This window comes from Archocentrus centrarchus, chromosome 10 (genome assembly GCF_007364275.1).
Source record: "Archocentrus centrarchus isolate MPI-CPG fArcCen1 chromosome 10, fArcCen1, whole genome shotgun sequence".
Classification (NCBI taxonomy): Eukaryota; Metazoa; Chordata; class Actinopteri; order Cichliformes; family Cichlidae; genus Archocentrus; species Archocentrus centrarchus.
In genome coordinates, this window is record NC_044355.1 from 39480441 (window position 1) to 39504774 (window position 24334).

Below are 24334 nucleotides of genomic sequence, written 5' to 3' on the forward strand. Positions count from 1 at the left end.
ACACTACAATACCCACAAGTCTCAGCCACCTGTTCAACAGGTGCACCTGCCTGACAGGTGTAGCCGTGGTGGAAAGTACATCAAAAAGGCAGTGAGCGTCAGTGCGGCTCGGTCTGCTGCGGTCACTCATCGCTGTGACACTGAAAGCTGTTCTTCGCGGCCTCCTGTCTGCTGTTTCTAACCTTTCACATCTCTGCGGCCTCCCAGCCAACTCTGAATACCCCTGATAAACAAAGGCGGAGGGGGGGGGGGGGGGGGGGGGGGGGGGGGGGGGTTCTGAGCTCCATGAGGCCCTGACTCAGAGCAGAGTGAGTTATCCACCCTCACAGACCATCTTTGGACGGCTCTGCAGGGTGTTGCCTTCAGGTACTTCTGGAAATGTGAGACCCCAGGCTGCTGTGGTCAAATGACCACTGTTTGAAGGCTATTAAAATCAAAGTTATGGATTTCTAATCATGGTGGTGCAGTGGTTAGCACTGCTGCCTCACAGTTAGAATAACATCTGAAAGGTCTGGGTTCGATTCCACCTTGGCCCAGGCCTCTCTCTCTCTCTCTCTCTCTCTCTGTATGCATGTTCTCCCTGTGCTTGCGTGGGTTTCCTCCGGGTACTCTGGTTTCCTCCCAAGTTCCAAAGACATGCACTTACTGGGGTTAGGTTGATTGGCTACTCTAAATTGACCTTAGGTGTGAATGAGAGCATGAATGTGAGTGTGAAAGGTTGTCTTTCTGTGTTGGCCCTACGACAGGCTGGCGACCTGTTCAGGGTGTACCCTGCCTCTCGCCCTATGACAGCTGGGATAGGTTCCAGCCCCCCCAGCTGGGATAGGCTCCAGAGATGTGGCTACTGAGCTTTTGTTATTTATTTCCTGGAAGTCAGTTCCATCGCATCGACATGAAGGCGGCCGAGTATCTAAAAACATCCAGGTGGAGAAGCAGGTGGGGGGCTGTGATCAGCTGCTCCCTCAAATTCTGACTGTTTTCCAGAAGCTCCTGAAGGCACCAGTAACTGATACCTGTTGTCTAGGTGCAGCAGTGGGCGGAGCAAAGTGTGTGAGTGAGACAGATCAAGTATCAGTGCTGTTAGTTTCCATCATGTAACTGAGTCTGCGATGAAGGTCAGAGAGGAGGAGGAGGAGACGCTGAAATAAAGCCTGTGCAGAGTCTCATGTTCACAGCATGAATCTTCACAAGCTGGCTGCTCTTTCACAATGAAACAGGTTTCTGATCCCAGAGACACTTTTACCGGATACATGACGGGTTCACATGAGGGAGCTTTGTGATGAGTGCTCCCCCTGCTGGCAGCATGTGCTCAGTGCTGGAACAGACTCCAGCTCCGTCTGGCTGACTGTGGAGTCTTTAAAAACAGTTCATCTTTAATCAGGCTTTCTGTTGACATTATTCTTTTTAATATGGTAATGTTAATATGTTTTTAACATGGTGTTTTATTTGTTTTCTGATATTGTGTTTAATTGTTGTACAGCGCTTTGTGACTTGTCTGTGAAAAAAAAACTTTACTATTGCCAGTTTTTGGTTTGCTGGAGACTTTATTTCCTCTTTGTTTCATCTTTTTTATTATTTCCGCACACTCGGCTGAGGTCCTGACACGCAGGTTATGTGCAGCTCTTTTTTTAAAAGGTGCAAACTCAGAGAGGAGCTCAGTGAAGGACATCCACTGTGAGACTGCTTCAGTGGGCTTCCTGTACAGCTGTTTCCGGCTGCTGAGCTTTCTTCTGTACAAACTAAGAGCTGCATTTAAAATCACGTGTCACTGATTCAGCATGGAGCAGCTTTTCGTGCCGCCGTTGGTACTGTGACATATTTTAGAGCTGCTGTAATGAGACCTTAGACTTCACGCTGAGGAGCGCTGTGAGGCCTGTGTGGGCCTGTGCTGCCCCCTGCTGACTGTTACTGTTTAGTGCGTGTTAGAGGACTCAGGGACCATCGGTCTGCCTTCACAGCGCTCCTACTTACTGTTTTATTTTGTTCCCATTTTATTTTATTTAACAGAGCTCTGTTCTTTTAGTGATTCTACTGTTTATTTAAATGTAATGTTATTTATGTATTTACTGGATTCTGTAACGAAGGAAACAACTTTTGTTTCTGCTTGGAGTCGGGGGGGGGGGGGGGGGGGGGGTTCTTGGGCGCCCGGGGTCCTGGGGCCCTCCCCTGTTTCATGCGGGGATGACCATCCTCTGGTGGGGGCGGCTGCCCATGGTTACTGGTCCTCTGGGACTTTTGCCCTTTGGCCGTGGGAGCCCCGACTGGGACCTCCGTCCTCTTCCCTCTCTGCGCACGGTTGTCATCGGTGGTCTCGGGTTTTCAGTGCTCATGGGGGGCTGTGGGTGGCCTGGGTTTCTGGGTCTGTCTCTGGCTCCAGGGGTCGTTGTTGCAGCTTCTCACCCTCTTTACCAAGTACATTTCATGACAAATGAACACACACACACACACACACACACACACACACACACACACACACACACACACACACACACATGCACACACACACGTGTGTGTGCATGTGTGTGTGTGGGTCAGAGTGTGAAGTAGTGGATATGAGAATTAGCACCTCTCAGTTTCAGGCCATGGTCCGCAGCCAGAAAAGGGTGGAGCGCCCACTCTGGGTCAGAGACAGTTTGAGCTGGGAATGAGTAGAATAAATTACCTATGGCTTCTTTGGAGAGTTGGTAGATGGGCTGATTCTTTTATAGCGCTTTTCTACTCTACTCTGAGCACTCAAAGTTCTAACAAGAATGTTGGTTGGGTCCCAAAGGAGTGTCGTCTCTTCACTTTAGTTTTAAGTTCACATGTTATGTAAAAATAGTTCTTCATAGTGTCATCACGAGAGGAAGAGGAAGGGCAGACGCAACATTCATCAGTTATTTCTGCAGCCTGAGAAAAGAAGAAGAGCACGATGAGAGCAGATGGAGAGAGAAATGAGCCAGAGCTTCCTGAGTCACACTCTGTTACCTGTGTTTAAGCTCCAGCCTCAGCCTAAAACTAATTTAATGTTCTAACCAGTTTAATAAACAGTTTTTACACACTTTCATCACCATCACATCATCATCATCATCATCGGTGATTTAAAAACTGATCACAGCTGTTACACTGAAACCTTCTTCATCTGCACAAAGATTGAATGTGAAATATGTGCCTGTGTCACATATCACACATTCAGTATGTGTGTGTGTGTGTGTGTGTGTGTGTGTGCGTGGACTGAGGAAACAGATATATGGACCCATGTGGTCCATCATCAATTCCTCCTCCTCCTCTGGTTCAGATCTGAAGCTGGATTTGTGGCAGAGGGTCACTTTGGATCCGTGAAGGCTCCACCAATGCTGACTGATTAACTGAATGATCCAATCACGCTGATCGGTTTTACAGTTTAAATAAATACATTTTCATGTAAATAGATGGTTCCAGCTTTACTTTGCAGAGGTGTTCTGAAGTTGGCCCATAGGTGATTATGAGACAACGCTCTGAGATGAACTTCATCAGACTCTTCTTCACCAGCTTCAGCTCAGCAGCCCACAGCAGAGATGCTTGGTGGCCCTCCCCCTCCTACCATGGTGGGAGGTGGGTGCTCTGAGCCTTTCCGAGGTGGTGACTTCTTCTCTGCCAGGTCTTTATTTGGAATAACGCGTGCACGTTATTATACAGCCAGCATGGTCTCGATGAAGTGCTGTTCTGTCCTTCAGAAAGTGGCACGCCTGAAAAACAGGTGATTATTTAGAGTGACTTTATGTTGAAATACAGAGATGCTTTCATAGGCGTAGGACACGTCCCCCCAATATTGGAGACAAGTGCATTTGTCCTACCCAAAAATCACACTGCGGAGGAAAAAAATACGAAATCTGTAACTCGCGTGCTTTTATTTTGAAGGCGCAACATAGCGTCATGTCACTGCGCTCCCCCCCCGCCCCCCTCTGAACAGTGTGTTTGGGAGCCAGCGGCAGGAGTCAGAAACTCTTGAGTGAGGTAAAACGGTCTGTCGTGGATATGGCTGTTTATAACATCTTGTTGTCAGTTTACTTTCATATATAGAAACCAAATCTTAATCCTGGGATGGTCACTCGTCCAGTATTTAACTGCTAACTTTGTCTAGAAGTTAGCTACACTAGCCAACATGTTTGTTATCTCATGTCAGCACAATGCCCCCACCAATGAAAAAGGCTGAAACAGCAGCAGGACTCACTTTGTTTTTTAAAAAGAGTTACATCAGTGTGAGTAACAGCCATACAACACAAGGGCAACACCTGATCATAATTTATCAACATGTACGGCAGTACATGTTACATATGTGTAATGATATCTTATCAGGAGAATGGTAGTACACAGAGTAATGACTCAGTTGAAGCAAAGAAAGGTGGAGAGGCTGAAGAAGCTCAGACAAGGTCTTAAGTTAGTTGAAATATTAGTGAAATATGTATTAGCCTCTTGTTACTTTTAAATATAAAACTAAACAATTTGATCATAAGAAGAACTGATTCATGGAAAAAATAGGACAGACAGGTGGAGCTTCAGGGTGTGAAGTCAGCTTTAAAAACCATATTAATTATAATAGATCCAGAAAGAACAGGTGAGGACTTTTTTTTTCAAGATAAATTTTCAATAATTTTATCATTATTTCCACAGTACTTATAAGGGTATGGGTTAGGTTATGTTTAGGTTGCCAGGTGCAGTACAACACCCCACTAGAATTGGTGAAATGCTTCTCCATGGTGACCAGTAAGTGGATTTTTGTCTCGTTTAGTATAAAATGAGCCACCTTTAGGTTCAGGAGCTGAGCCTCATCTCTGAAACCATTTTGTATGTTTAGGAGTAGCAATGCAGCTCAGAGGAGACGGAAGAGGAGAGGGAGGTGCAGGGCTCGAGGTCAGGTTTTAAAATAATTGAAAACTTTTACTGTAAGGGTCACGTGATGCTGTTAACAGAGTTGACAGCGTATGAGATGCAATGTATACATCTTAGGACTGGGCAATAAATCAGTAGCAATATGTATTGCGATAGACACGTGATCAGTATAGCATTTTTTATGCTTTGCTCAGAGTATTTACGGATCTGTCGGGTTTCCGATATGCGCCCCCCCACCCCCACCCCACCCCATAGTAAACTCATTCCTACGCCCTTGGATGCTTTTATTTTGTAGAGCAGAGGGCGGACGCTGTGGTGAGCTCACGCGCTGCTGCATGACAACAGGTGAGAGGCGCGTCGCGCTCAGCCGGCTGTGAAGACGGGATGAGGACAGGATGGAAACGGAAGGTGAGAGCGGTTCAGGTGAGGGGGGTTCAGGTGAGGGGGGTTCAGGTGAGGGGGGTTCAGGTGAGAGGGGGTCTCGCCCTGTCTGTCACAGACGGACGGAGGGTGGAGCAGCTCTCATCCACGCTGGCCGTGGATCTGAGGGGAAAACCGGTAGACCTGATTTATTTCCGCCTCCTCACGTTATTCATCGATCGGGGGCTCCGGTCAACCGACGTGCGGTCAGGGCCGCTCCGATTATTTTTTTTTGATGTAGCGGCTGAGGGGGTCCGCAGGACATGCGCACTGATCTGCGTAAGGAGCAGAGAGAAGGATTCACACTCTTCAGGAAACTCTGAACTTTCTGAGCCGCAAACTTAAAGGAAAGAATCAAATCCATCCGGTTATTGGACGATAATCACTGATCGATTGATTCGAGCTGAGAGCAGATCTGTATGTGCCAGGATGAGGAGCAGTGCTGGTCCACAAACATGATGAACTCTTTGATGTGAATGGCTTCTTTACTGCAAGCTAACTGGATCAATAATTCCAGCATCAGATATCAACAGATTTATAACCAGCACTTTGGGATAAATGTGTGAGATCAGCAGACCACAGATGCTCCTGGACCAAACATGTGACTTCGTTTTGTCGCTCCGCACTTTGGCTGTGTAATGACAGAGGTGTTGTGTGTTTGTGTTGTGTGCAGAACGACGTGTGGTCTTTGTGTGTCTGTGAGCAGCTGTGTCAGAGCTGTGGTGAATCCCAGAGATCCTCATCCTGTTCTTTCTGCTGTCCAGAGTGGAGCTCCGAGAAGATAACGTGAAGGTAACGTATGTTTGTTCTTCATGTGTCACTGCGGGGCCATCGCGGTGAGCGTGGCTGATCTGGGTCTAACTGTCACAGTCCAGCTCAGTGCAGTGACACAACTGTGTGACGATCATGCACAAACACGGGTGTTTTCAGCTGCTTTACTGCTGATCTGAGGTCTGCTGTTTGAGCCACTGATTGCAGGTTTTCTGTCACAGTGGTGACACGACTCTGCTCGTGGTCACCGTGGACCTGAGGAGCCGCTGTCAGGAACGACTGACTGCAGTTTGAGCAATCCACCAAAGTCAGGTTGAGAAATCTCCATGTGAACAAACAGGATGTGGCCTATAAATAAGCTTGTTGTTGAGTCAGAGTTCACACTGCTCTGACGGTGAACTCACCTGAAGCTACGAGCTGCTGAAGGAAAACTAAAAACAGGAGTTTAGAAGAACAAAGTGATCGGATTAAAATACAAATGTAGGCAAAGTTGTGAAGCTTTGTTCTCAGCCTGAGGAGGAGCTGCTGCTTCTGTTCATCTGATCAGGTATGACAGGTGAGGCTGAGTCACTGTCCTCATAGTGGCCCTTATATCATAAAATTTAATGAAACTAAAAATAAAATTCAAACTAAAAGCCACAAGCAATGAAAAAACTTCTTCTTTCAGCTGCTGCCTTTGGGGGGCGCCACAGCGGATCATCTGCCTCCATGTCCCCCTATCCCAGCATCCTCCTCTGTCACTCCAACCCTCTGCATGTCCTCCTTCATCCATGAACCTCCTCTGAGGTCTTCCTCTGCTCCTCAGGCATCCTCTGACTCTCGAAGGTTGTGTGTTAAACAGTCTGGTTCAGCGAGCTGACTCTTCCTCCACCTTGGGCTCAGGTGAACTTCCTGTCCTGCAGCTCTTCGTCAGCTCTGACTCTGATTTTAAAGCCAACAGATAGACGAGCGACTGTGAAGCTTCATCGCAGGCGTCGAGTTTCAGAGCTAAGACAACACAGCAGGTTTTGGCTGTCTGTTGTTTCCTGCGTTTATTAAGGAAGTTTAGCTGACAGCAGATACCTGACATGAAGAGAGGCAGCACAGACCCCTCAGGTCCTCCAGGTGTTTTAAAGGATTTATGGTTTTGGCAAACTGGCATTAAAAGTCAGATTTCTGGAGTCATCTGCAACAATAAACCCACAGACAGTTATTTCTCACATGAACAGCAGCCAAAGCTGTGGTTGAAAGCTCAGGTTGTTCATTAGTGAGCGTGTTGTTGTCGCAGTACATCTCAGCTGATGTTCAGTGTGTTTGCGGTGAGCTGATAAGAAGCTCTGAGGGAACACGGGAACGTGCGCAGCTTTGAAAGCATTCGTGGAATGAAGCGGTTCTTTTGGTTTGGCCTTTAAACAGCATGTTTGCTCTCACGGGTGGATGTGGCATCCTCCCTGAATGCCTGAAATGTGAGGTCACCTTTTTAAACCTTTCTCCTCCTGCGGCACCTCTCAGGCTGTCAGCTGAGTCCGGCCCTGCAGCATTCCTCCCTCACATACCGGCGATGTGATGACCCGGATTAGCTGCTCCCTCCCTGCACACTCACGCAGACACGCTGCTGTGGACGGCTTCAGTGCCTCAGGCTGCGGCCACGCCAACATTCACAGTCAGCTAAAATTCGAAAACACGTCACTTACTGAAGAAAAACAAAAACCTGGACAACAAACTAAAAATAGTTAATCAGCAGGTCCAGATGTCAGCCAGCTGCTGCCACGCAACACCCCCAAACCTGAAAGGAATAAAAACTGAACTCAGTTTGAAATGATAGAAGCTAAACATTCAGTTTCTCACTGTTTTTTCTGCTCTGGGATCTGGATGATGTCATGTGTCAGAAGCTCCACCTACCTGCTGATCAAACCTTCTGTATAAGCCAATCAGAAAAGTCTGCAGACACATAACAACCAATGAAAAAGTGAAATCCTGAGCCCTGTAGGACCAGGCGAGTCCATCATTCCTGTTACCCGGGTTACTCACTCTAACGCTGGCGGTCACACGAAGCTGGTTATTAGCTCGCTAACTTAACCCATCGTTTCCCCATCTAGGTACACAAGGCAACAGCTGACCAATCACACTGATCAGTGTTCCAGCAGCTGCAGTGTCTCCACTGCACTGCCCCCCCAGTAAAAGGGGGCGGGACTAAAGCATCTTGTTTCAAAGAGAGGATGAAATGAGGAGGTCTAGCATCAATTCAATTCAATTCAGTTCAGTTCAGTTTTATTCATATAGGAACCAATTTACAGCAAACAGTCGCCTCAAGCTGCTTTATATTGTAGATAAAGACCCTACAATAATACAGAGAAAACCCAGCAGTCTAAACGACCCCCTATGAGCAGCACTTGGTGACAGTGGAAAGGAAAAACTCCCTTTAACAGAACCAGGCTCAGGGAGGGGGGGTCATCTGCTGTGAGGGGGGAGAGACAGAGATTAATAATAACTAATGATTAAATGCAGAGTGGAGTATAAAGAGAGTAAATAAGGTGAATGAAAAGAAACAGTGCATTATGGGAATCCCCCAGCAGCCTAGGCCTATAGCGGCATAACTAAGGGAGGGTTCAGGGTCACCTGGGTCTGAGATCCTGGGATCAGGGTCTGATTTTATCAAATAGAGAAGGATTATGACCTACCAGCTTATTCCTCCCAGGTTTCAGCGTGTTCGTTTATCGAACAGGAATAAGACAACACAAATGGAATAAGGAGTCCAATTATTAAATTTAATTAAGCCATTTCAAACAGTTTTACAGATTAATCTGGGTCAGACTGCATGCCATGCGAATGGGTATGACATGAAGTACTGACACAGTCTTTTTCAGCTTACAGTTTCATATCGTGACAGCTTATCAGTCTTGGTTACATCATGATACAAAACAATATGTGGAAAACAGAGAACTTCAACAGCTGGGTGACCTCAACGTCTTCATTTCTATGATTTTAGTCTCCATCAGTGTGGTTCGTTACACAGTGAGAACACAAAGTTCCTGATGACACGAAACATTATAAGCTTCTGTATTTTTAATCAGTTATGTTTTTCTTACAGTCCAAATTTCTCAGGCAAATAAATATACATATGGTAAATGGTAAATGGACTAGTTCTTATATAGCACTTTTCTACTCAGTCAGAGCACTCAAAGCGCTTATACAACACGTTTACCCATGCACACCCATTCATACAAGCACTTCCATATTAACTAAGCTAAGTGCTTTAATTATCTAACATTCACACACATTCATACTCTGACGGTTGCATCGGAGAGCAACTTGGGGTTAAGTACCTTGCCCAAGGATACATTGGCACGTAGCCTGGAGTAGCCAGGAATCGAACCCCTGACCTTCCGATCAGTAGGTGACCTGCCACCCCATGTATGTATCATGAGTATATTCCTTCAGAACTTCGAGCTTTCCCGTGACTCCGAACCCGCTCGGCTGCTTCCTTTCAGGGGAAACGTTGGTGGCACTCATCCTTTAATGCGGGGTTTGCTGTGGATGTCGTTTGCTTCCTTTAAGTGTGTGAGGTTGGAATGACGGACAGCATAGATCTGGAATTCTTCTTTGTTCCGCAGACAATCGGAACAATCCTCCTGAGCCTGGACACGTCCCACAGGGCTCTGGTCTCCCGTGAGAGGAAACTTCAGTCTCTTCTGCCTTCATTGGTTCAGACTGTGTTTCATCAACATGTCGTCTGATTGGACCTTCACTTCTCTGTGAAGACCTGTTAGCCAATCAGCTTCTGTCTGGGTGAGTGCCACTGCCTCTTCCCACCAGCTGCTGCAGTCGCTCAGCTTATTCAGCAACGTGTGTGTGTGTGTGTGTGTGTGTGTGTGTGTGTGAGAGAGAGAGGGAGACCACCCCCCCCTTTTTCCTCTATGAAGCAGTCCTCCCACCCTCCTTTACACTCCCATCCCCCCTTCCTCACACACGACTGCACTGTGTGGACACACACACACTCACACTCCTGCCCTGTGAGTCCCAGTGTGTGTGTGTGAGTCAGTGCAGAAAGTTACACTGTGTGTGTTTTCCATGCAGCAGATTTTTCCTCAGTGAGACTCGGAGAGGTGGCTGCAGCAGATTCAGGATCAGCGCTCACAGGAAGGAAGCTCGGTGCGTCCTCACGGCGTTACGCTGGACTTAAAGGTGAGTTTGTGCTGTTTGTGAGTCAGCAGCAGATGTTTGTGTGCTGAGCTCAGATCGGTGTGCTGGCTCAGCAGATTCAGTCACTGTCTGCAGTTTTCAAACCCAAACAGGCTTCGTTGTTTGAAACTGTTTCATGTTGGATAAAAATCCTTTTCTGATCTGTGTCGGAGGCAGCTCTCAGTGCAGGTTTAGATCGAAGATCCAGCTCAGGTTAATTAGACAGCTGAAGAAGCACACAAACCTGGCAGTCAGTGGGGCTGTCCTGATCATGAGACACTGCTGAACTGCAGAGCAGCAGCAGGTTTACCTGTTCACCTTTTTCATCTCATTAAAATTCAAACCCCGCCTCCTCTGTGAGCAGTGGGATTTAGACTGAAATCATTATTTTTGTGGGCTGAGGATCTTTAAAGCTGACTTATTGTAGAGAATATCTTCAGATCACTGAGATCGAGGATCAGTCTCTTAATGAAGGACAGAAGTGCCCTGACTGACCTTCAGTTTGCAGACAGTGAAGCAGGTTCACGTTTGCTCCTGCAGCTGAAGAAGGGCAAACTGGAGAGTTATATAGTTTGTATAATTTATACCTCCATTGCCTGGATTCTATTTATTGTGCATTTTAAGCTACTGGATGCCCTAATTTGCTTCTGGATCAATAAAGTATCTAACTAACTAGCTAACTAACTAACTAACTAACTACCTCCACCCCAGGGCTTTAGGGTTAGGGTTGTGGACAGCTGTCTGCTGTTGCTGCAGTCACGAGTAACTCTGCAAAGTAATTGAATCCCAGAGTTGCTCTCTGAGTCGATCCTTTCAGGACACACGAGGCTCTAAAGGCCGATTGTCCCGGCTGAGGTTGCTCTGTAAACTCCAGCTCAGAGGATCCATGTCAATAAGCCCCCACCCCCACTCCCACCCCACCCCTCGCATGTCTGTGTGAAGGAAGCAACAGGAAGCTGCCACCTTCAAACGCTCTCAGAAGCATCAGCACCAACAGTCTGCATAAAAACCTGCTGCTGCTTTTTGCTTTGTTTTGCAGTCCCGTGTTTCTGTCCTCTCTAAGCTTTATGTAACGCTGCAAACTCCTAACAGGGTTTGCAATGCAGTGCATGAAAGAGCTGGAGACACGACAGGAAAGCTGCTCAGAAAGCTCTGAATTCAAACTAAGTGTTTCTTTCACAGCCATCTCCATCATGGAGGTGCCCAGGAGGCCTCAGCCCTCCTTCACACAGGTTCTTCCTAAACCGGCTCCTCTGGGAGCTGCAGAGCAGGTCGCAATGAAAGACTCGATGAAAAAAAGGCTCCTGCAGAAGGGGGATGGAACCATCAAAAATCAAGCTGGAGAAGAAAAGTTGGAGTCAGGTGTGACTATATTGGAGGAGGCTGAAGTTGCAAAAGCTGCTCAGAGAATCTTAAGAGATTCCTCTCAGGACAGTTTTGCAGAGGAGAGCTTGTTATCAGAGGACAGACTGGAAGAGGAGGCAGGAAGGAAGGCTGCAGAGGAGGAAGCAGCAGCTAAGGAGAGGGCAGCCCAGAGACAGCAGCTGGCCATAGAGGAGCTTGTCACGTCGGAGAGGAGCTACCTGCGACTGCTCCAGCTCAGCACTGTGACCATCAGGGGCAACCTGCAGCAACTGCAGGTAGGATTCAACACACACCTGCCAATCAAATAAAAGAAGGAAGTGTGTTTAAAGGGGGAGGGGCTAAAACGGCTTGCTTCAGATGGAGGCTGAACTGAGTATCAGACACAGAAGGGTTATTATGAGCTGTGAGTCAGACGCCACAGCTTTGATCTACAGTGACCTGAAACACGCAGTCAGAGGGTCAGGGTTCATACATTTTTATGTATTTAACAACGTTTGCACACACCAACAAATACACGATACAAACTATCAAAGTTCGGGAGAGTCAGCGTGGCGCTCTTTACACGTGTCTTTGTGTGAGTGTGTGAGTGTTGCAGCCTTCCTTACTGAGTGAGTCTGAAAGAGCACCACAGCCTCCTCAGTGGGCCCTGTGTTTAAAATATTTCCACACACGGAGGAACTGACTCACCAAACCCCAGCATGAGCAGTGAAGCACACCACAAAGGGCTGCAGCAGTGTGTTACAAATACATGTGAAGTGCTGTTAGCTGAGAAAGAGGCTGAGAGTCCAGCAGCAGGTCAAACTGTAAATGCATGCTGGTGCAGCAGCACCAAGCTGCCGCGCCCTCTCGGTGGCTTCCATCACTTGCTTTTCATTATGTCTGAGGTATTGCTTATTCCTGCTAAATAATGGCTTCTTATCACTGTGCTAATGAAATGAGGCCTCATGAAACATAATGAAATCAGGCTTTATGGGTGGGAGAGCTGAGCTGTGAAAATGATGCACATCCAGGGAACGGAGCAGGACAGGAAGGGAATCAGGAGGGGAGTCGATGAGATCGGTCATATGATCAATATAAAGAAAAGTGAAATGTGAAACATTACACCGTGAGGAGCAGTGACGGAGGGCAGCTGGAGAGAAATGGAGTAAACGTGGGTGAATGGTGGCTTTGTGAGGCCGATGAGCTGCAGGATTGTTTTCTGTGCGCATTGTTCAGCCTTCAGTCAGTGTGCCCACTGTTCTGTCATTCCACGGAAGCACACATGGATCTTTATCCTTTAGCCACACTCAGGCTGCTGCATTATGCCAGCATCATTAATGCATTTTCACTGATATGTTTATGTGCATGTACTCCCCTGATCTGACCCCCCACAGCTCCTTTGGGCACCTTAAAGAAGCTCTTAGTTGTGTGTGTGTGTGTGTGTGTGTGTGGGGGGGGGGGGGGGGGGGGGTGGTAGTCTGTGGGGCTTCTCTGAAAGCACCCTCTCAGACTCTGGATGAGGTTAAAGAACTGTCTCATATCAGCTCTGAAACATTTGTTTTTGCTTTCCCTCCATCTGCCCGAAGCCTCCACCAGCCCAGCTGGACAGCATGTTTCTCTACATCGAGGAGGTGATCGACGTGTCGAGCCGTCTTCTCAGTCTGCTGGACCAGAAGCAGCTTCAGCCTGGAGACCCTCACTTCCTGAAGACTCTCTGTAAGCGATATGACCCCAAACTGTATTTATGCCAATGAAATGAGGATGTATCATCCCCAAAGCTTCAGTCTTACTGGACTCGAAGTCACACAGGAAATGGTCAGACTGTTGGTTTCTAGATGAATCAGCTTGTTGACAGGAAACAAACAAAGCTGACCATCTCGCTGGTGTTTGAGTGTCAGCGCTGTCTGCAGGTGTTAATCAAGTTTAGGATTTTAGGCCTGCAAATGTCTGCTGAGAGCTGCTTCTCTGCTTTATTGTTTGGTTACTGACACAAAGCTCAGGTGAGCTCCTGAAACACACAGGTGTGACTGCTTTCTTTCCGTGCTTTAAATACAGACTCTTCTCCGTGGAAAAGTTTCACAGAGCAGGTCATATTTTAATCCACCTTAAAAAATCTCATCTGTCATAAAACGGTCAGAATAAATAGACGGAGCAGAAATATCCAGAAAAACCACAAAATCAGACAAAGTGAAGCAGGACTCAGGAAGATGGTGACAGATGATGTGGAGGTGATATTTTTCTAACTCCTCGTACAGATTTTATTGGACAGGCACGAGACGATCGTCACGGTGAACAACATAAAATCATCACCTTGTAGAGATGAGAAGTTTTTATTCCTCACAGGTGTAGGTGCTTTTTTCTCTCGTGGTAACATTTTAGTGTTTCCCGTGATGAAGGTTAATCCTGACAGTGAAGGTTCACGCTGTCTTTCCTGCATGCTGTGATTATGCAGATGGGTACGAGGCGTGTAAACATCTGTATTTTTCCTGTGCTGACAGGTGACTCATTCCTCAGCCTGTCTTCAGACATTGAGGCGGCATATAAGGAATACCTGGCACACTACAATCACGTCACGGAGGTGGAGAACAGCTACAAACAGAAGGAGGCTCTCTGGAACGAGATTGTCGGAGTGATCAAGGCTGCGGCGTAAGTTTGGACTCTCAGAATCGATGTACTGATGCGTTACAGATGTTTCTCCAGAGTCTCAGACCTCTCTGTGAACTTCAGGCCCGACGTCAACGCCACCTCCCTGAGTTTCTTCCTGGTCATGCCTGTGCAGCGGATCGCCCGCTACCCCCTGCTGCTGCAGACCATCCAGAAGCACACCGACCCCACCCACCCTGCGTACGCCCTGCTGGAGGAGACTGCTCACACCTCCATCGCCATGAACTGTCGCATCAACGAGTACAAACGCTTCCGTGAAGTCGGTGAGGCAGCCTGACTGTGCACAACAGGGCAGCATCATTAAGGAAGCAGAAGGTTTTAAAACAGTCCCTCATATTTTCTAGCTGACAAATACAAGAAGACAGAAACCCTGACCATCAAGGACAAGATCATCCGCTTCAACACCCACAGCATCGCCAAGAAGACCGCCAGGCTCAGCCAGCAGATCAAACACGAGGCTGGACTCAAACCCAAGGTAGGCGCACCTGACCCGACCCTCAGCCTCAGTTATTGGGCCATAAACACACGCTGCACGTCTGTACTGAACGATTAACCAGGAATCAAGCAGGAGGGCGTGACCTCAGTACACCTGTCAGTTTAATGACAGGTGTACTGAGGTCTGATCTGACAGTTCCTGCCTGTGCAGCTTCATTTTGACTGTAGCCTCCTTCCCCTTCCTGTCTGATCACATAGGTCAGTGTATGAAGGCTTTAATTAACGAACTGTAACCGATCAGCTGGACCTTCGTCCTGTCGACAAGCTGAAGATGATCCGTTCCGCTCACGTCTGTGTTTTTATTTCTGGACTGGACCAAAGCAGCTTTGCATGATTCACAGATCAGAATAATCCTTCTTTACATCATCCTGTCTCAGTTCATCCTCTGCCTGAAACAAGCTGTTTACTTCCTCCTCCTTAAGTCAGCTTTCCTCTGATTGGCTGTCCCTCACAAACAGGGTGTGTAGAGCCTCTGTTAGGGGTCTCCTCTCTGTGACATCACACAGATTCAAGAGTAGACGGGCTGAGTGAGACTGAGCGTTTGGAGCAGTCTGCAGCCTGAACCTTTGGCTCATACGCCGACCTCATTAAGGTCATTTCTAAATAAAAGAAGCAGCACGTGCAGCAGTTGATGATGTAAGAAACGAGGAGAGAGCAGAGCATTTAGCACAGCCTCACAGGAGGCCTCACAGTCGCATGCAGCTCCTGTGAGCCGTCTCTGATGTGTGAATTCTCTTGTAGCTGGTGGATGAGGAATTTGATGCCCTGGAAGGTTTCTTTTATGTTTTGGAAGACGGCATCCTGGAGCTGCTGGAGGATGTGGAGACGTACCTGCAGCACCTCCAGGTAAACAGACTCCTTCACACACACACACACACACACAGACACACACACACACACACACACACACACACCATCATCTCTCTGAGAGATCTCTCAAAGGTCAAGGTTACCACAAATTTTCAAAAATAAAAACATCTGTCATCATTGGTAAAATTTTAAAATGAAGTTTTTTAGAAGAGGCTGTTAGGTTCATAAACTACACCCCCTCCAAAGGTCCTGCAGCAGTGAGGCTCATCCTGTTAGTTCTGATCTGAAACAAAGATCTCAGCTTTAATTTCCAGCTGGTTTCATCTGGATCTGATCCACAGTTCAGGAGAGAGCACCTATGGGCTGAACCCACCCATTTGTTCATATTTAGCTGCAGGTCCTTTAATTGCAATAACTGCATCAAGCCTGTGACCCTCTGATATCACCAAACCTTCGCATTCTTCTTCTGTGGTGCTTTTCCAAGCTTTCACCACAGCCTCTTTCAGTAGTAGTAGCTGTTGTAGTTGTTGGTTGGGTGTGTATATCCAGACTCTCTATGCTATCATGTGTTCATATGCATAAAAATATAACATTGCAGTGTTTGCAGTAAGATTAGTTTCTAGTCTAGTTTATGATGGAGGGTGACAGCACCGGGTTGGGTCAGTGTAGTATTGGCACATAGAAAATTTGGAGCTCTGAGTGTTTATTCTCAGCACTGCTGAAGTTCAGTAACTAAACACGAACATTAAGCAAATGTAGCAAATGTAGCAAATGCGTACAAACCTCTGTGTGTCTGAGACGCTGACTGTGGCCCGCACAGTCAGCGTCTCACTCATGACTCACAGCAGCAGAGCTGGAACTCGTGTTTGTGAGTCTCTGAGGTCACATGTGTGTTTGTGTACCTTTCCACTCTCAAATTAAGCTGTTTTTCCTCCTTCTGCCCTTCACACCATCCCGGGGCTCTTTGGAGCTCCCTTCATTTTCATGTTTCCTTCTAACACAGGAAACATGAAAACTTGACTTTGCCTGCTTTCTGTCTTCAGCACTAAGAACTTGCTTTCTTTTTCGTTCTTCTTCCGTGTTGCTCACCTTCGTGGCCTTATTGGCTTCACTGTGAACGTGGTTGCAAAGCATTTCTGGAACACTCTCCAGGTTTGGAAAGAAAAACAAGTGCTCAGTGAGCCAAAGCGACCTGCTGAGAACATGTTTGGACAGTCAGACCTTCAGCTGTGTGTCGTTGGTCTGCAGGGGTTCCTGTCCTGCAGGACGGAGGACTTCGACTTGGACATGGATGGAGAAAAGGCACCGATTTGCTACAAGGAGATCATGACAGCACTCAGACAGTGGATCCTTCCGACATTTGTGAGTGATTTACTCTGAGACAGCACGGGTGGAGGTGGGCTCTGAGGCTTTAGAGGTGCAGGAAGTGGATGTCACAGTGATGCAGCAACATGTCAGATCTGGTCACATCTTTCCTTATACTTCATTTCCAAATGTAATCCAGCCTCAGCCCCTATCAGATACTCATATGCTACAGGGCCTGCAGCTGCAGAGGACTCAGTCACACTGAGCTTTTATTTTTAGGGCTGCAGTTAAACTCTGCTGTCTCACTTTTACTCTCGCCTGTTTGAAAACACGGGGAAGGCCAACAGAGCTACAGGAACGGACCAGTTACATCACACAAGCTTCTTTATAACAGCGCTTCATAGAAAACAGCAGGAAACAGAAGTACTGCAGCCGCACACGCTCAGAGCGTGCTGAGGGGGAGGGCACATACAGTGGCTTACAAAAGTATTCATACCCCTTGAACTTTTCCATATTTTGTCACATTACAACCACAAACATAAATATATTTCACTGGAATTTAATGTGAAAGACCAACACAGAGTGGTAACAACTGTGAAGTGGAAAGAAAATTATACATTATCCAAAACATTTTTTACAAATAAAACACTGAGAAGTGCGGTGTGCAAAAGTATGGTCTTTTAGGGTATGTCTCCACCAGCTTTGCACATCTAGTGACTGAAATTGGGTTTATGTCTGGACTTTGACTGGGCCGTTCTAACACATGAATATGTTTGGTTTGAAACCGTTCCATTGTAGCCCTGCTTTATGTTTAGGGTCGTTGTCCTGCTGGAAGGTGAACCTCCGCCCCAGTCTCAAGTCTTTTGCAGACTCCAACAGGTTTTCTTCCTGTATTTGGCTCCATCCATCTTCCCATCAACTCTGACCAACTTCCCTGTCCCTGCTGAAGAGAAGCAGCCCCAGAGCATGATGCTGCCCCCACCATATTTGACAGTGGGGATGGTGTGTTCAGAGTGATGTGCAGTGTTAATTCTCTGCCACATAGCCTTTTGCATTTTGGCCCAAAAGTTCAATTTTGGTCTCCTCTGACCAACGCACCTTGTTCCACATGTTTGCTGTGTCTCCAACATGGCTTCTGGCAAACTGCAAACGGGACTTTTTATGGTTTTCTTTTAACAATGGCTTTCTTCTTGCCACTCTTCCATAAAGACCACATTTGTGCAGTGCACGACTAATAGTTGTCCTGTGGACAGATTCGCCCACCTGAGCTGTGGATCTCTGCATTTGGTCCAGAGTCACCGTGGGCCTCTTGGCTGCATCTCTGATCAGGGCTCTCCTTGTTGGGCCTGTAAGTTTAGGTGGACGGCCTTGTCTTGGTAGGTTTACAGTTGTGCCGTACTCTTTCCATTTCCAGATAATGGATTGAACAGTGCTCCGTGAGATGTTCAAAGCTTGGGAAATCCTTTTATAGCCTAAGCCTGCTTTAAACTTCTCCACAACCTTCTTCCTGACCTGTCTGCTGTGTTCTTTGGACTTCATGATGCTGTTTACTCCCCAATATTCTCTTAACCAACCTCTGAGGCCGTCACAGAGCAGCTGTATTTGTACTGAGATTAGATTACACACAGGTGGACTCTTTTTAGTCATTAGCAGTCATCAGGCAACTTCTCAATGCAACTGGTTGCACTCAGAGAAAAGGGGGCTCAATACTTTTGCACACCACACTTTTCAGTTTTTTACTAAAAAATGTTTTGAATCATGTATAATTTTCTTTCCATTTCACAATTGTAACCACTTTGTGTTGGTCCTTCACATTAAATTCCAGTGAAATATATTTATGTTTGTGGATGTAATGTGACAAAATATGGAAAAGTTCAAGGGGTATGAATACTTTTGCAAGCCACTGTATACACACAGACCCCCCACCCCAGCAGAGCTCGGTAGAGTGGCCCTGATGACCATCTAAACCACTGTGCAGTACAAATAAAAGAGTTTGGAGCTGAAACCCGTGTTAAATGACTGATGCAGCAATCTCCAGATGTTGGCCTTCCATGATCCGTGTTTTTCTTCATCAGGAGAAGAGGATGAGGACGCTGATCCACAAGCCGCTCTGTGCTCTCCGGGACCTCCTGGTGGGCCCGAGGAACCTGATCAGAAAGAGACTCGACAAGCTGCTCGACTACGAAGTGATTGAAGGCAAATCCAATCTGAGCTACGAGGAGCAGGCTGTGGCCAACACGTACAGGTGAGAGATGGCTTTTATTGCTGACACCTGGAGAGGTGGAGCATGTATCTGTCCTGGAGTCACTGACCCCACCTCACCTGGTTTTTTAACTGAGTTGTTTTCAGATGTAAGAAGTGGAAGAATGACCAGCCCACATTTCCCACAGGTAATCAGATTCCCACAGAGTGTACACGGCCGCGGTGCACGAAGGAGTCTCTCAGACAGGATGAGGCTTCCTCAGAGAGAGAGCTTTGTTTTATACTACAACGGTGACGGTGCTAACGGTCTCTCCTGTCCCCTCTCCTCCTCTCAGGACGATCAACACGCTGCTCCTGAAGGAGCTCCCTCAGTTTAACGGCCTGGCTCTGCAGATAATGTGGAGCACACTGGGGACGTTCAGCTGTTTGCACAGAGACCTGGCCTCAGACATGGAGCAGCTGTTTCACAGCTTTGCACAGCAGGTAACCTCCTTACAGACAGTCACATGCATGAAAACATGCTGGATATCAGCGTGTTTGCTCTGACTGGCTATCTTCCATGTTTCTGCCTCCAGCTGCCTCACAGTGGCCTTCCTCCTGGTGCATTCTGGGAGTGGGCGGAGTCCGCGGTGCTGGAAGGAGCGAAGAGGCTGCAGACTTTATGTCACACTGTGGAGGAAAGGCTCAATGCGCCGGCCGTCCAGGTTGGACTTCAGAAATTCTTTGTGTTTTCTGATCAGTGCTGAAATTGTCGTCTCCATAAACCTGCAGCTGAGTTTGTGTTCAAACACCTCGAGTTCTCCACAGCACTGAGAGACATGCTGACTGTAGATTACCAACGGTGAGGACAGCTCGGCTGATCTCAGGCGTGTTTGCTTCTGAGCTGGAGTGAAGGCTAAAATGCTAAATATAAGCCTGTTTCATTATCCAGCAAACATCACTTTTTTATCTGGATATTTAACAACACACAAACTCTGAGAAATCATTAGTGAGACAATATCTCCAGACATCTCGGTGTGGCACCTGATAAGATCATAAGATAAGATCATAAGATGTGACTGTGCTGAGGCCACGGTGTTCACTGGGCTGTGCTGAGTGTTTCTAAAGCTTTCCTGAAGTCATTTGTCTAAAAACCCTCTGTTGTCTCAGCCGCCTGTCTTTCCTGTTCAGCCGCCTGTCTCAGGCTCACGGGGTCACGTTCAGGTGAACCGCTATAAATAAAGTTCAGGAGTCATGTCACGCTTTGTTGGAGGTTACGAAGCGAAACCTTGTCCTTAGAGCGATCGTACGTCATTCAGGTGTAATAACGAGTCAGAGATGAACGTGCTGCTTCCTGTTCTGCAGCTTTCCAAATCACGTTCAGCACATTGGAATTTTTGTGGGTCATTGTTTTGATTTGATTTGAACACCTTTCAGGTAAACCTGTAAGGCTTTACCTGTGCAGCCTTCTTTCTCTCTCACAGCTGATGTTTGTATGTTTCAGCCTCTGAGCCCGTCCTCTCAGCGCCGTCTGAAGCAGCTAACAGAGAAGCACGGCTCTGGAAAGATCTTCCAGGTGATGGGTATGGTCGTAGGCAGTCGGGAACTGGACCTGAACCTGACTAAGGGGGAACTGGTGGCCGTGATCAGCGAGGCTGACACCCGTGGCGATAAAAGAAGATGGCTGGTCGATGCAGGAGGTGAGAATCACGCTTTAACTGTGTGTGTTAGGATCCAGTCCGGGTGCTGCCCGACCTTAGGTGGAATAAAGGAGAACAAATAACCATCGACAGGCACAGAGAGGAAGAACTGAGGCTGAGCAGGTTCCTGCTGTGACTGACAGACTCAAAGGAGAGGCCAGAATTTAAAGATGCTGATGATGTGGGTTTAGAAAATACTTTGGTGCCATCTGGTGGTGAACAGCTGTTATTACGGCAGACCAGCTCTGAAATAGATGAGCAGCTGAGCGTGGAATCGGTCTGTGAAAGAGGACAATAGGAAGTACTGAGGTTACAGTAATGCAGTGAAAACATGTTGGACTGACCAATAAATACTTCAGAACTGCATCCTCTGTTAAATGTTACTCCTGATAAGTCTGTATGTGTGACCTTCTTCATCGCGGTGTGTTGCATACAGGGAAGCGAGGCTATGCGCCTGCCTCGAAGCTCATTCGCTATCACCAGCCAACAGATGACCCGCCCCCTTCACCGCACCCAACCCTGATAGAAGGCGTGTCCACGGTCAGAAGACACTCCCACAACCCAGAGACCCACGCCCCACCAGTCATGAGTCAGCCTTGCTTCCAGGTAATTGAATTTAGTGCTGAGGTTATGGCAGGCCGTTTTAATATAAGATCCATTTGTCTGACTATGCGTAATTACATTTCAGATATCTAAAACTACATTTTGACTATCCAGAATGGTAATTTAAGATATCTGCAATCACATTCTGACTAGTAAGAATAATAATTCAAGATATCTTCAATTATATTTTGACGAGTCAAAATTCCTTTCAAGATATCTCAAATGATGTCACCGGATTCGTCATTTGACGGGTCACACATCCCTAATTACAATTTAAGATATCGCAAACGTAATTATGACTAGTCAAAATTACATTTTAGATCTGAATTAAGCGATTGTGTGTAATCCCCCTTGTGCTGCACTGAGCTGTCCAAACAATTGCCTGTGTAGAATTTCAGGTGGCTGCGATGGTGCTGTTGTGGACAAAATTGTAATAAAATGCAAAAATATAGGAAGAACGCAAAAATCGTGTTCTTAAAGACTGCTCCAGACATCTGCACAGAATCTCTGATTTTATGGCAGTTAACCAACTGTCTTATAAACATTCTGCCAAAATGCTCCGTAATTCAAGATATCTGTAATTCATTTGGAGATATGTTAAAAGGCATTTTGACTAATCAAAATTACAGTTCTAGATATCTCTAATTTAGTTTTGCCGAGTCATTATTTGCTTTCAAGATATCTAGAAATTAATTTGCACTAGTCAAAACTATTTATCGCCTATCTAAAAATACATTTAAGATATCTTTAATTAGAATTATGACTAGTCAGAATAAAAAAACAAGATATCTCAAATGCCCTTTATGACTAGTCATAATTTAATTGTAGATATCTGAAATGTGAGTTTCAGATAGTCAGTCATTCATTGAAGATATCTTGAATTGAAGCCTCCATACAAATCAGTGGTAAATCTGACATCATTTTGACTAGTCAAAATATAATTAGAGATATCCTAATTTACTAATACGTCTATTCATAAATCAGTTTCAGATATCTGGAGTGTAAGTGTGCTGAGTCAGATGTTATGTTAAACCGGCCTGCCATAGTGAATTAGCCTGGTTGGTTCATGGTCACTGAATTTGTTGTAGTCCACCAAATGTGATGTCATCACAGCCCCGTACTCGCTGCAGTCTTCTTCTGAACACTAGGTGTCCCCAGTGAGACAGCAGCCCTGTGTCAGCGCTCGTGTAGGAGTAGAAGACGTTGAAACAGGATGTAAAGAAATCTTTTTTCCTTTAAGTTAAAAAACTCGTTCTCACCTGTTTAACAAGAGTGATTAAAGCTCATTAAAAGATTACTGGAGTCGGCCTTTGTTTTCCTGTGTGAGTATTCCCGGAGTGAGCTGGGAATAAAGCTGATCGTGCAGTGGGGCAGCCGACTCTTTATGTGGTTTTTATTCACTGTTTTGCAGGTTATGGGCTATGATTTCACGGCCAGGTCGAAACATGAAGTTTCTGTTCGGGTCGGAGAACTTGTTCGTATCCTGGAGCGTCACGACAAACGAGGGAAACCCGAGTGGACCCTGGTGGAGACCAGAGGGGGTCAGAGAGGCTACGTGCCCTCCAACTACCTGGCATTCTTGCCCATGGGGATGGGGCTGCCCGGGGGCTACAACTGCTTCTTCTAGGATGGAAGAGTGGAAGCTGGAGCTGCTTCTTAGACAGGAGCATGGAACGCCATCCCGTCCAGCAGCTATTCATATTTTCAGTGTTAATCAGACGTCACAGCTACGAGGCCTTTGTGTGAGCACTAAAACGGAAGTTCTTTAACCTGTTACATTCATGTTTACAACTGGAACTGTACAGTTTCTCCTCGTTGCTTTTCCTGCATCCACTTCCTGTGCAGACCGCTGCAGCGAGGTTTCAGGACCATAAGGAAAAATGAAGTTTACTGACTTTAGCTTTAATAATGAAGGGCTTGTGAGGGGATTTCTGCACTAATGTGAATACAGAAATAATCAGCTGTAACCCCCTAACTCTACTAACACTTCATGTGAAGATGACCATCTGACTGTCATGTCATGAAGCTGCTGGCTGAAGTGGATCCAAAGTCAGGAAGCATTTATGCTTCTTTTTGTGTTACTGAGGAAGATGAACCTCTGACAATCTGAACATGTGTGTTTTCAGTCTGTGGCACAGCAAGGACATGAAGCTGATGGACGCTCGCGGTGGCTTTAGGCTGAAGGACGAACCAGAGACACGAGGAGACCGCTCATTTCCCATGATTCTCAGAGAGGAACGCTGCATGCCCTCATTAGAGGATCTCTGTGTTATCAAGCTAACTGTAACACACAGAGAGCAGAGAGTGTGTGTGTGTGTGTGTGTGTGTGTGTGTGTGTGTGAGTTTCCTCTTCCTCACCTGGAGGCAGGAGCAGCCCTGCATTGAGACTGACAGGTACACGGTGCTCTCATCATCTCAGACTGTGTAATGTGATGTAAATGTAAAATGTCTCCGGGGCCGAGGAAGAGCAAGACACAGGAAGAGGAGGAGGAGGAGATGCAAAGAGAGAAGAAGGAGTTCATCCTCGGAGAGGGAGTGAAGGAGAACAGACTGCAGCAGAGGGCTGCTCTTATTTCCCTCTCTGCGTATAAGCTGATTTAAATTTGCTGGAGGTTGGTGTTTTCCTCCCTGTTACACGGAAACCTGAATTTCACATAGAGAGCCATGAAAGGGGTCAGCCAGGACCGAATCACCTCCTCCTGTATTTATACTCACCTGAGATGCTTGTTGCTATGGATACGGCTCAGGTCATGTCTGTGGCATTTCCTCGAGTCGGCCGGACTGAAAACGTGGAGCTGCAGCAGAGTTCATGTGAGGGCCTCTCCTCCACATTTGAGTTGCACACTTTAAACTTTTTGGGGCTCCTGCCAGTTCAGTTATCAGGATGTAAACTTATATCGGAGTTAAGGGTTTATCTGCAGTTTATCTGCACATAATAGCAGCTTTAGCCATTAATCACCATAAAATTTATGGCCTTCCTGTTACAGGAGGGTCTTTTTCTGTGGGATTGTGCAGCATCAGCTGCTGTG

The 24334-nt window shown here is 46.7% G+C and overlaps 1 protein-coding gene across 6 annotated transcripts; it reads left to right on the forward strand.

Annotated features, from left to right (window-relative positions):
* Positions 1 to 5151: 5151 nt before the first annotated feature.
* On the forward strand, positions 5152 to 24334 carry arhgef37 (Rho guanine nucleotide exchange factor (GEF) 37). 6 transcript variants are annotated; one of them, XM_030739375.1, is made up of 17 exons: positions 5152 to 5274; positions 5945 to 6063; positions 9636 to 9810; positions 10099 to 10206; positions 11386 to 11843; positions 13134 to 13263; positions 14046 to 14193; positions 14275 to 14474; positions 14556 to 14686; positions 15448 to 15552; positions 16765 to 16878; positions 18897 to 19066; positions 19359 to 19506; positions 19599 to 19727; positions 20507 to 20702; positions 21139 to 21308; positions 22717 to 24334. In XM_030739375.1, the coding sequence occupies exons 5-17, from the start codon at positions 11397 to 11399 to the stop codon at positions 22930 to 22932; spliced, it is 2304 nt and encodes a 767-aa protein (XP_030595235.1). In that variant the 5' UTR covers positions 5152 to 5274; positions 5945 to 6063; positions 9636 to 9810; positions 10099 to 10206; positions 11386 to 11396; the 3' UTR covers positions 22933 to 24334. The 6 variants fall into 6 exon arrangements, with proteins under 6 accessions (XP_030595235.1, XP_030595236.1, XP_030595238.1 ...); XM_030739373.1 differs by having other exon boundaries at positions 5177 to 5259; XM_030739374.1 differs by having other exon boundaries at positions 5177 to 5259; positions 10102 to 10206.

Coding starts and splice junctions, on each gene's coding strand:
- arhgef37 (XM_030739375.1), top strand. CDS start 11,397: ATGGAGGTGCCCAGGAGGCCTCAGCCCTCCTTCACACAGGTTCTTCCT. Junction 19,067..19,358: donor GCTGTGGCCAACACGTACAG/GTGAGAGATGGC, acceptor TCCTCCTCTCAG/GACGATCAACACGCTGCTCC. Junction 21,309..22,716: donor TGAGTCAGCCTTGCTTCCAG/GTAATTGAATTT, acceptor ACTGTTTTGCAG/GTTATGGGCTATGATTTCAC.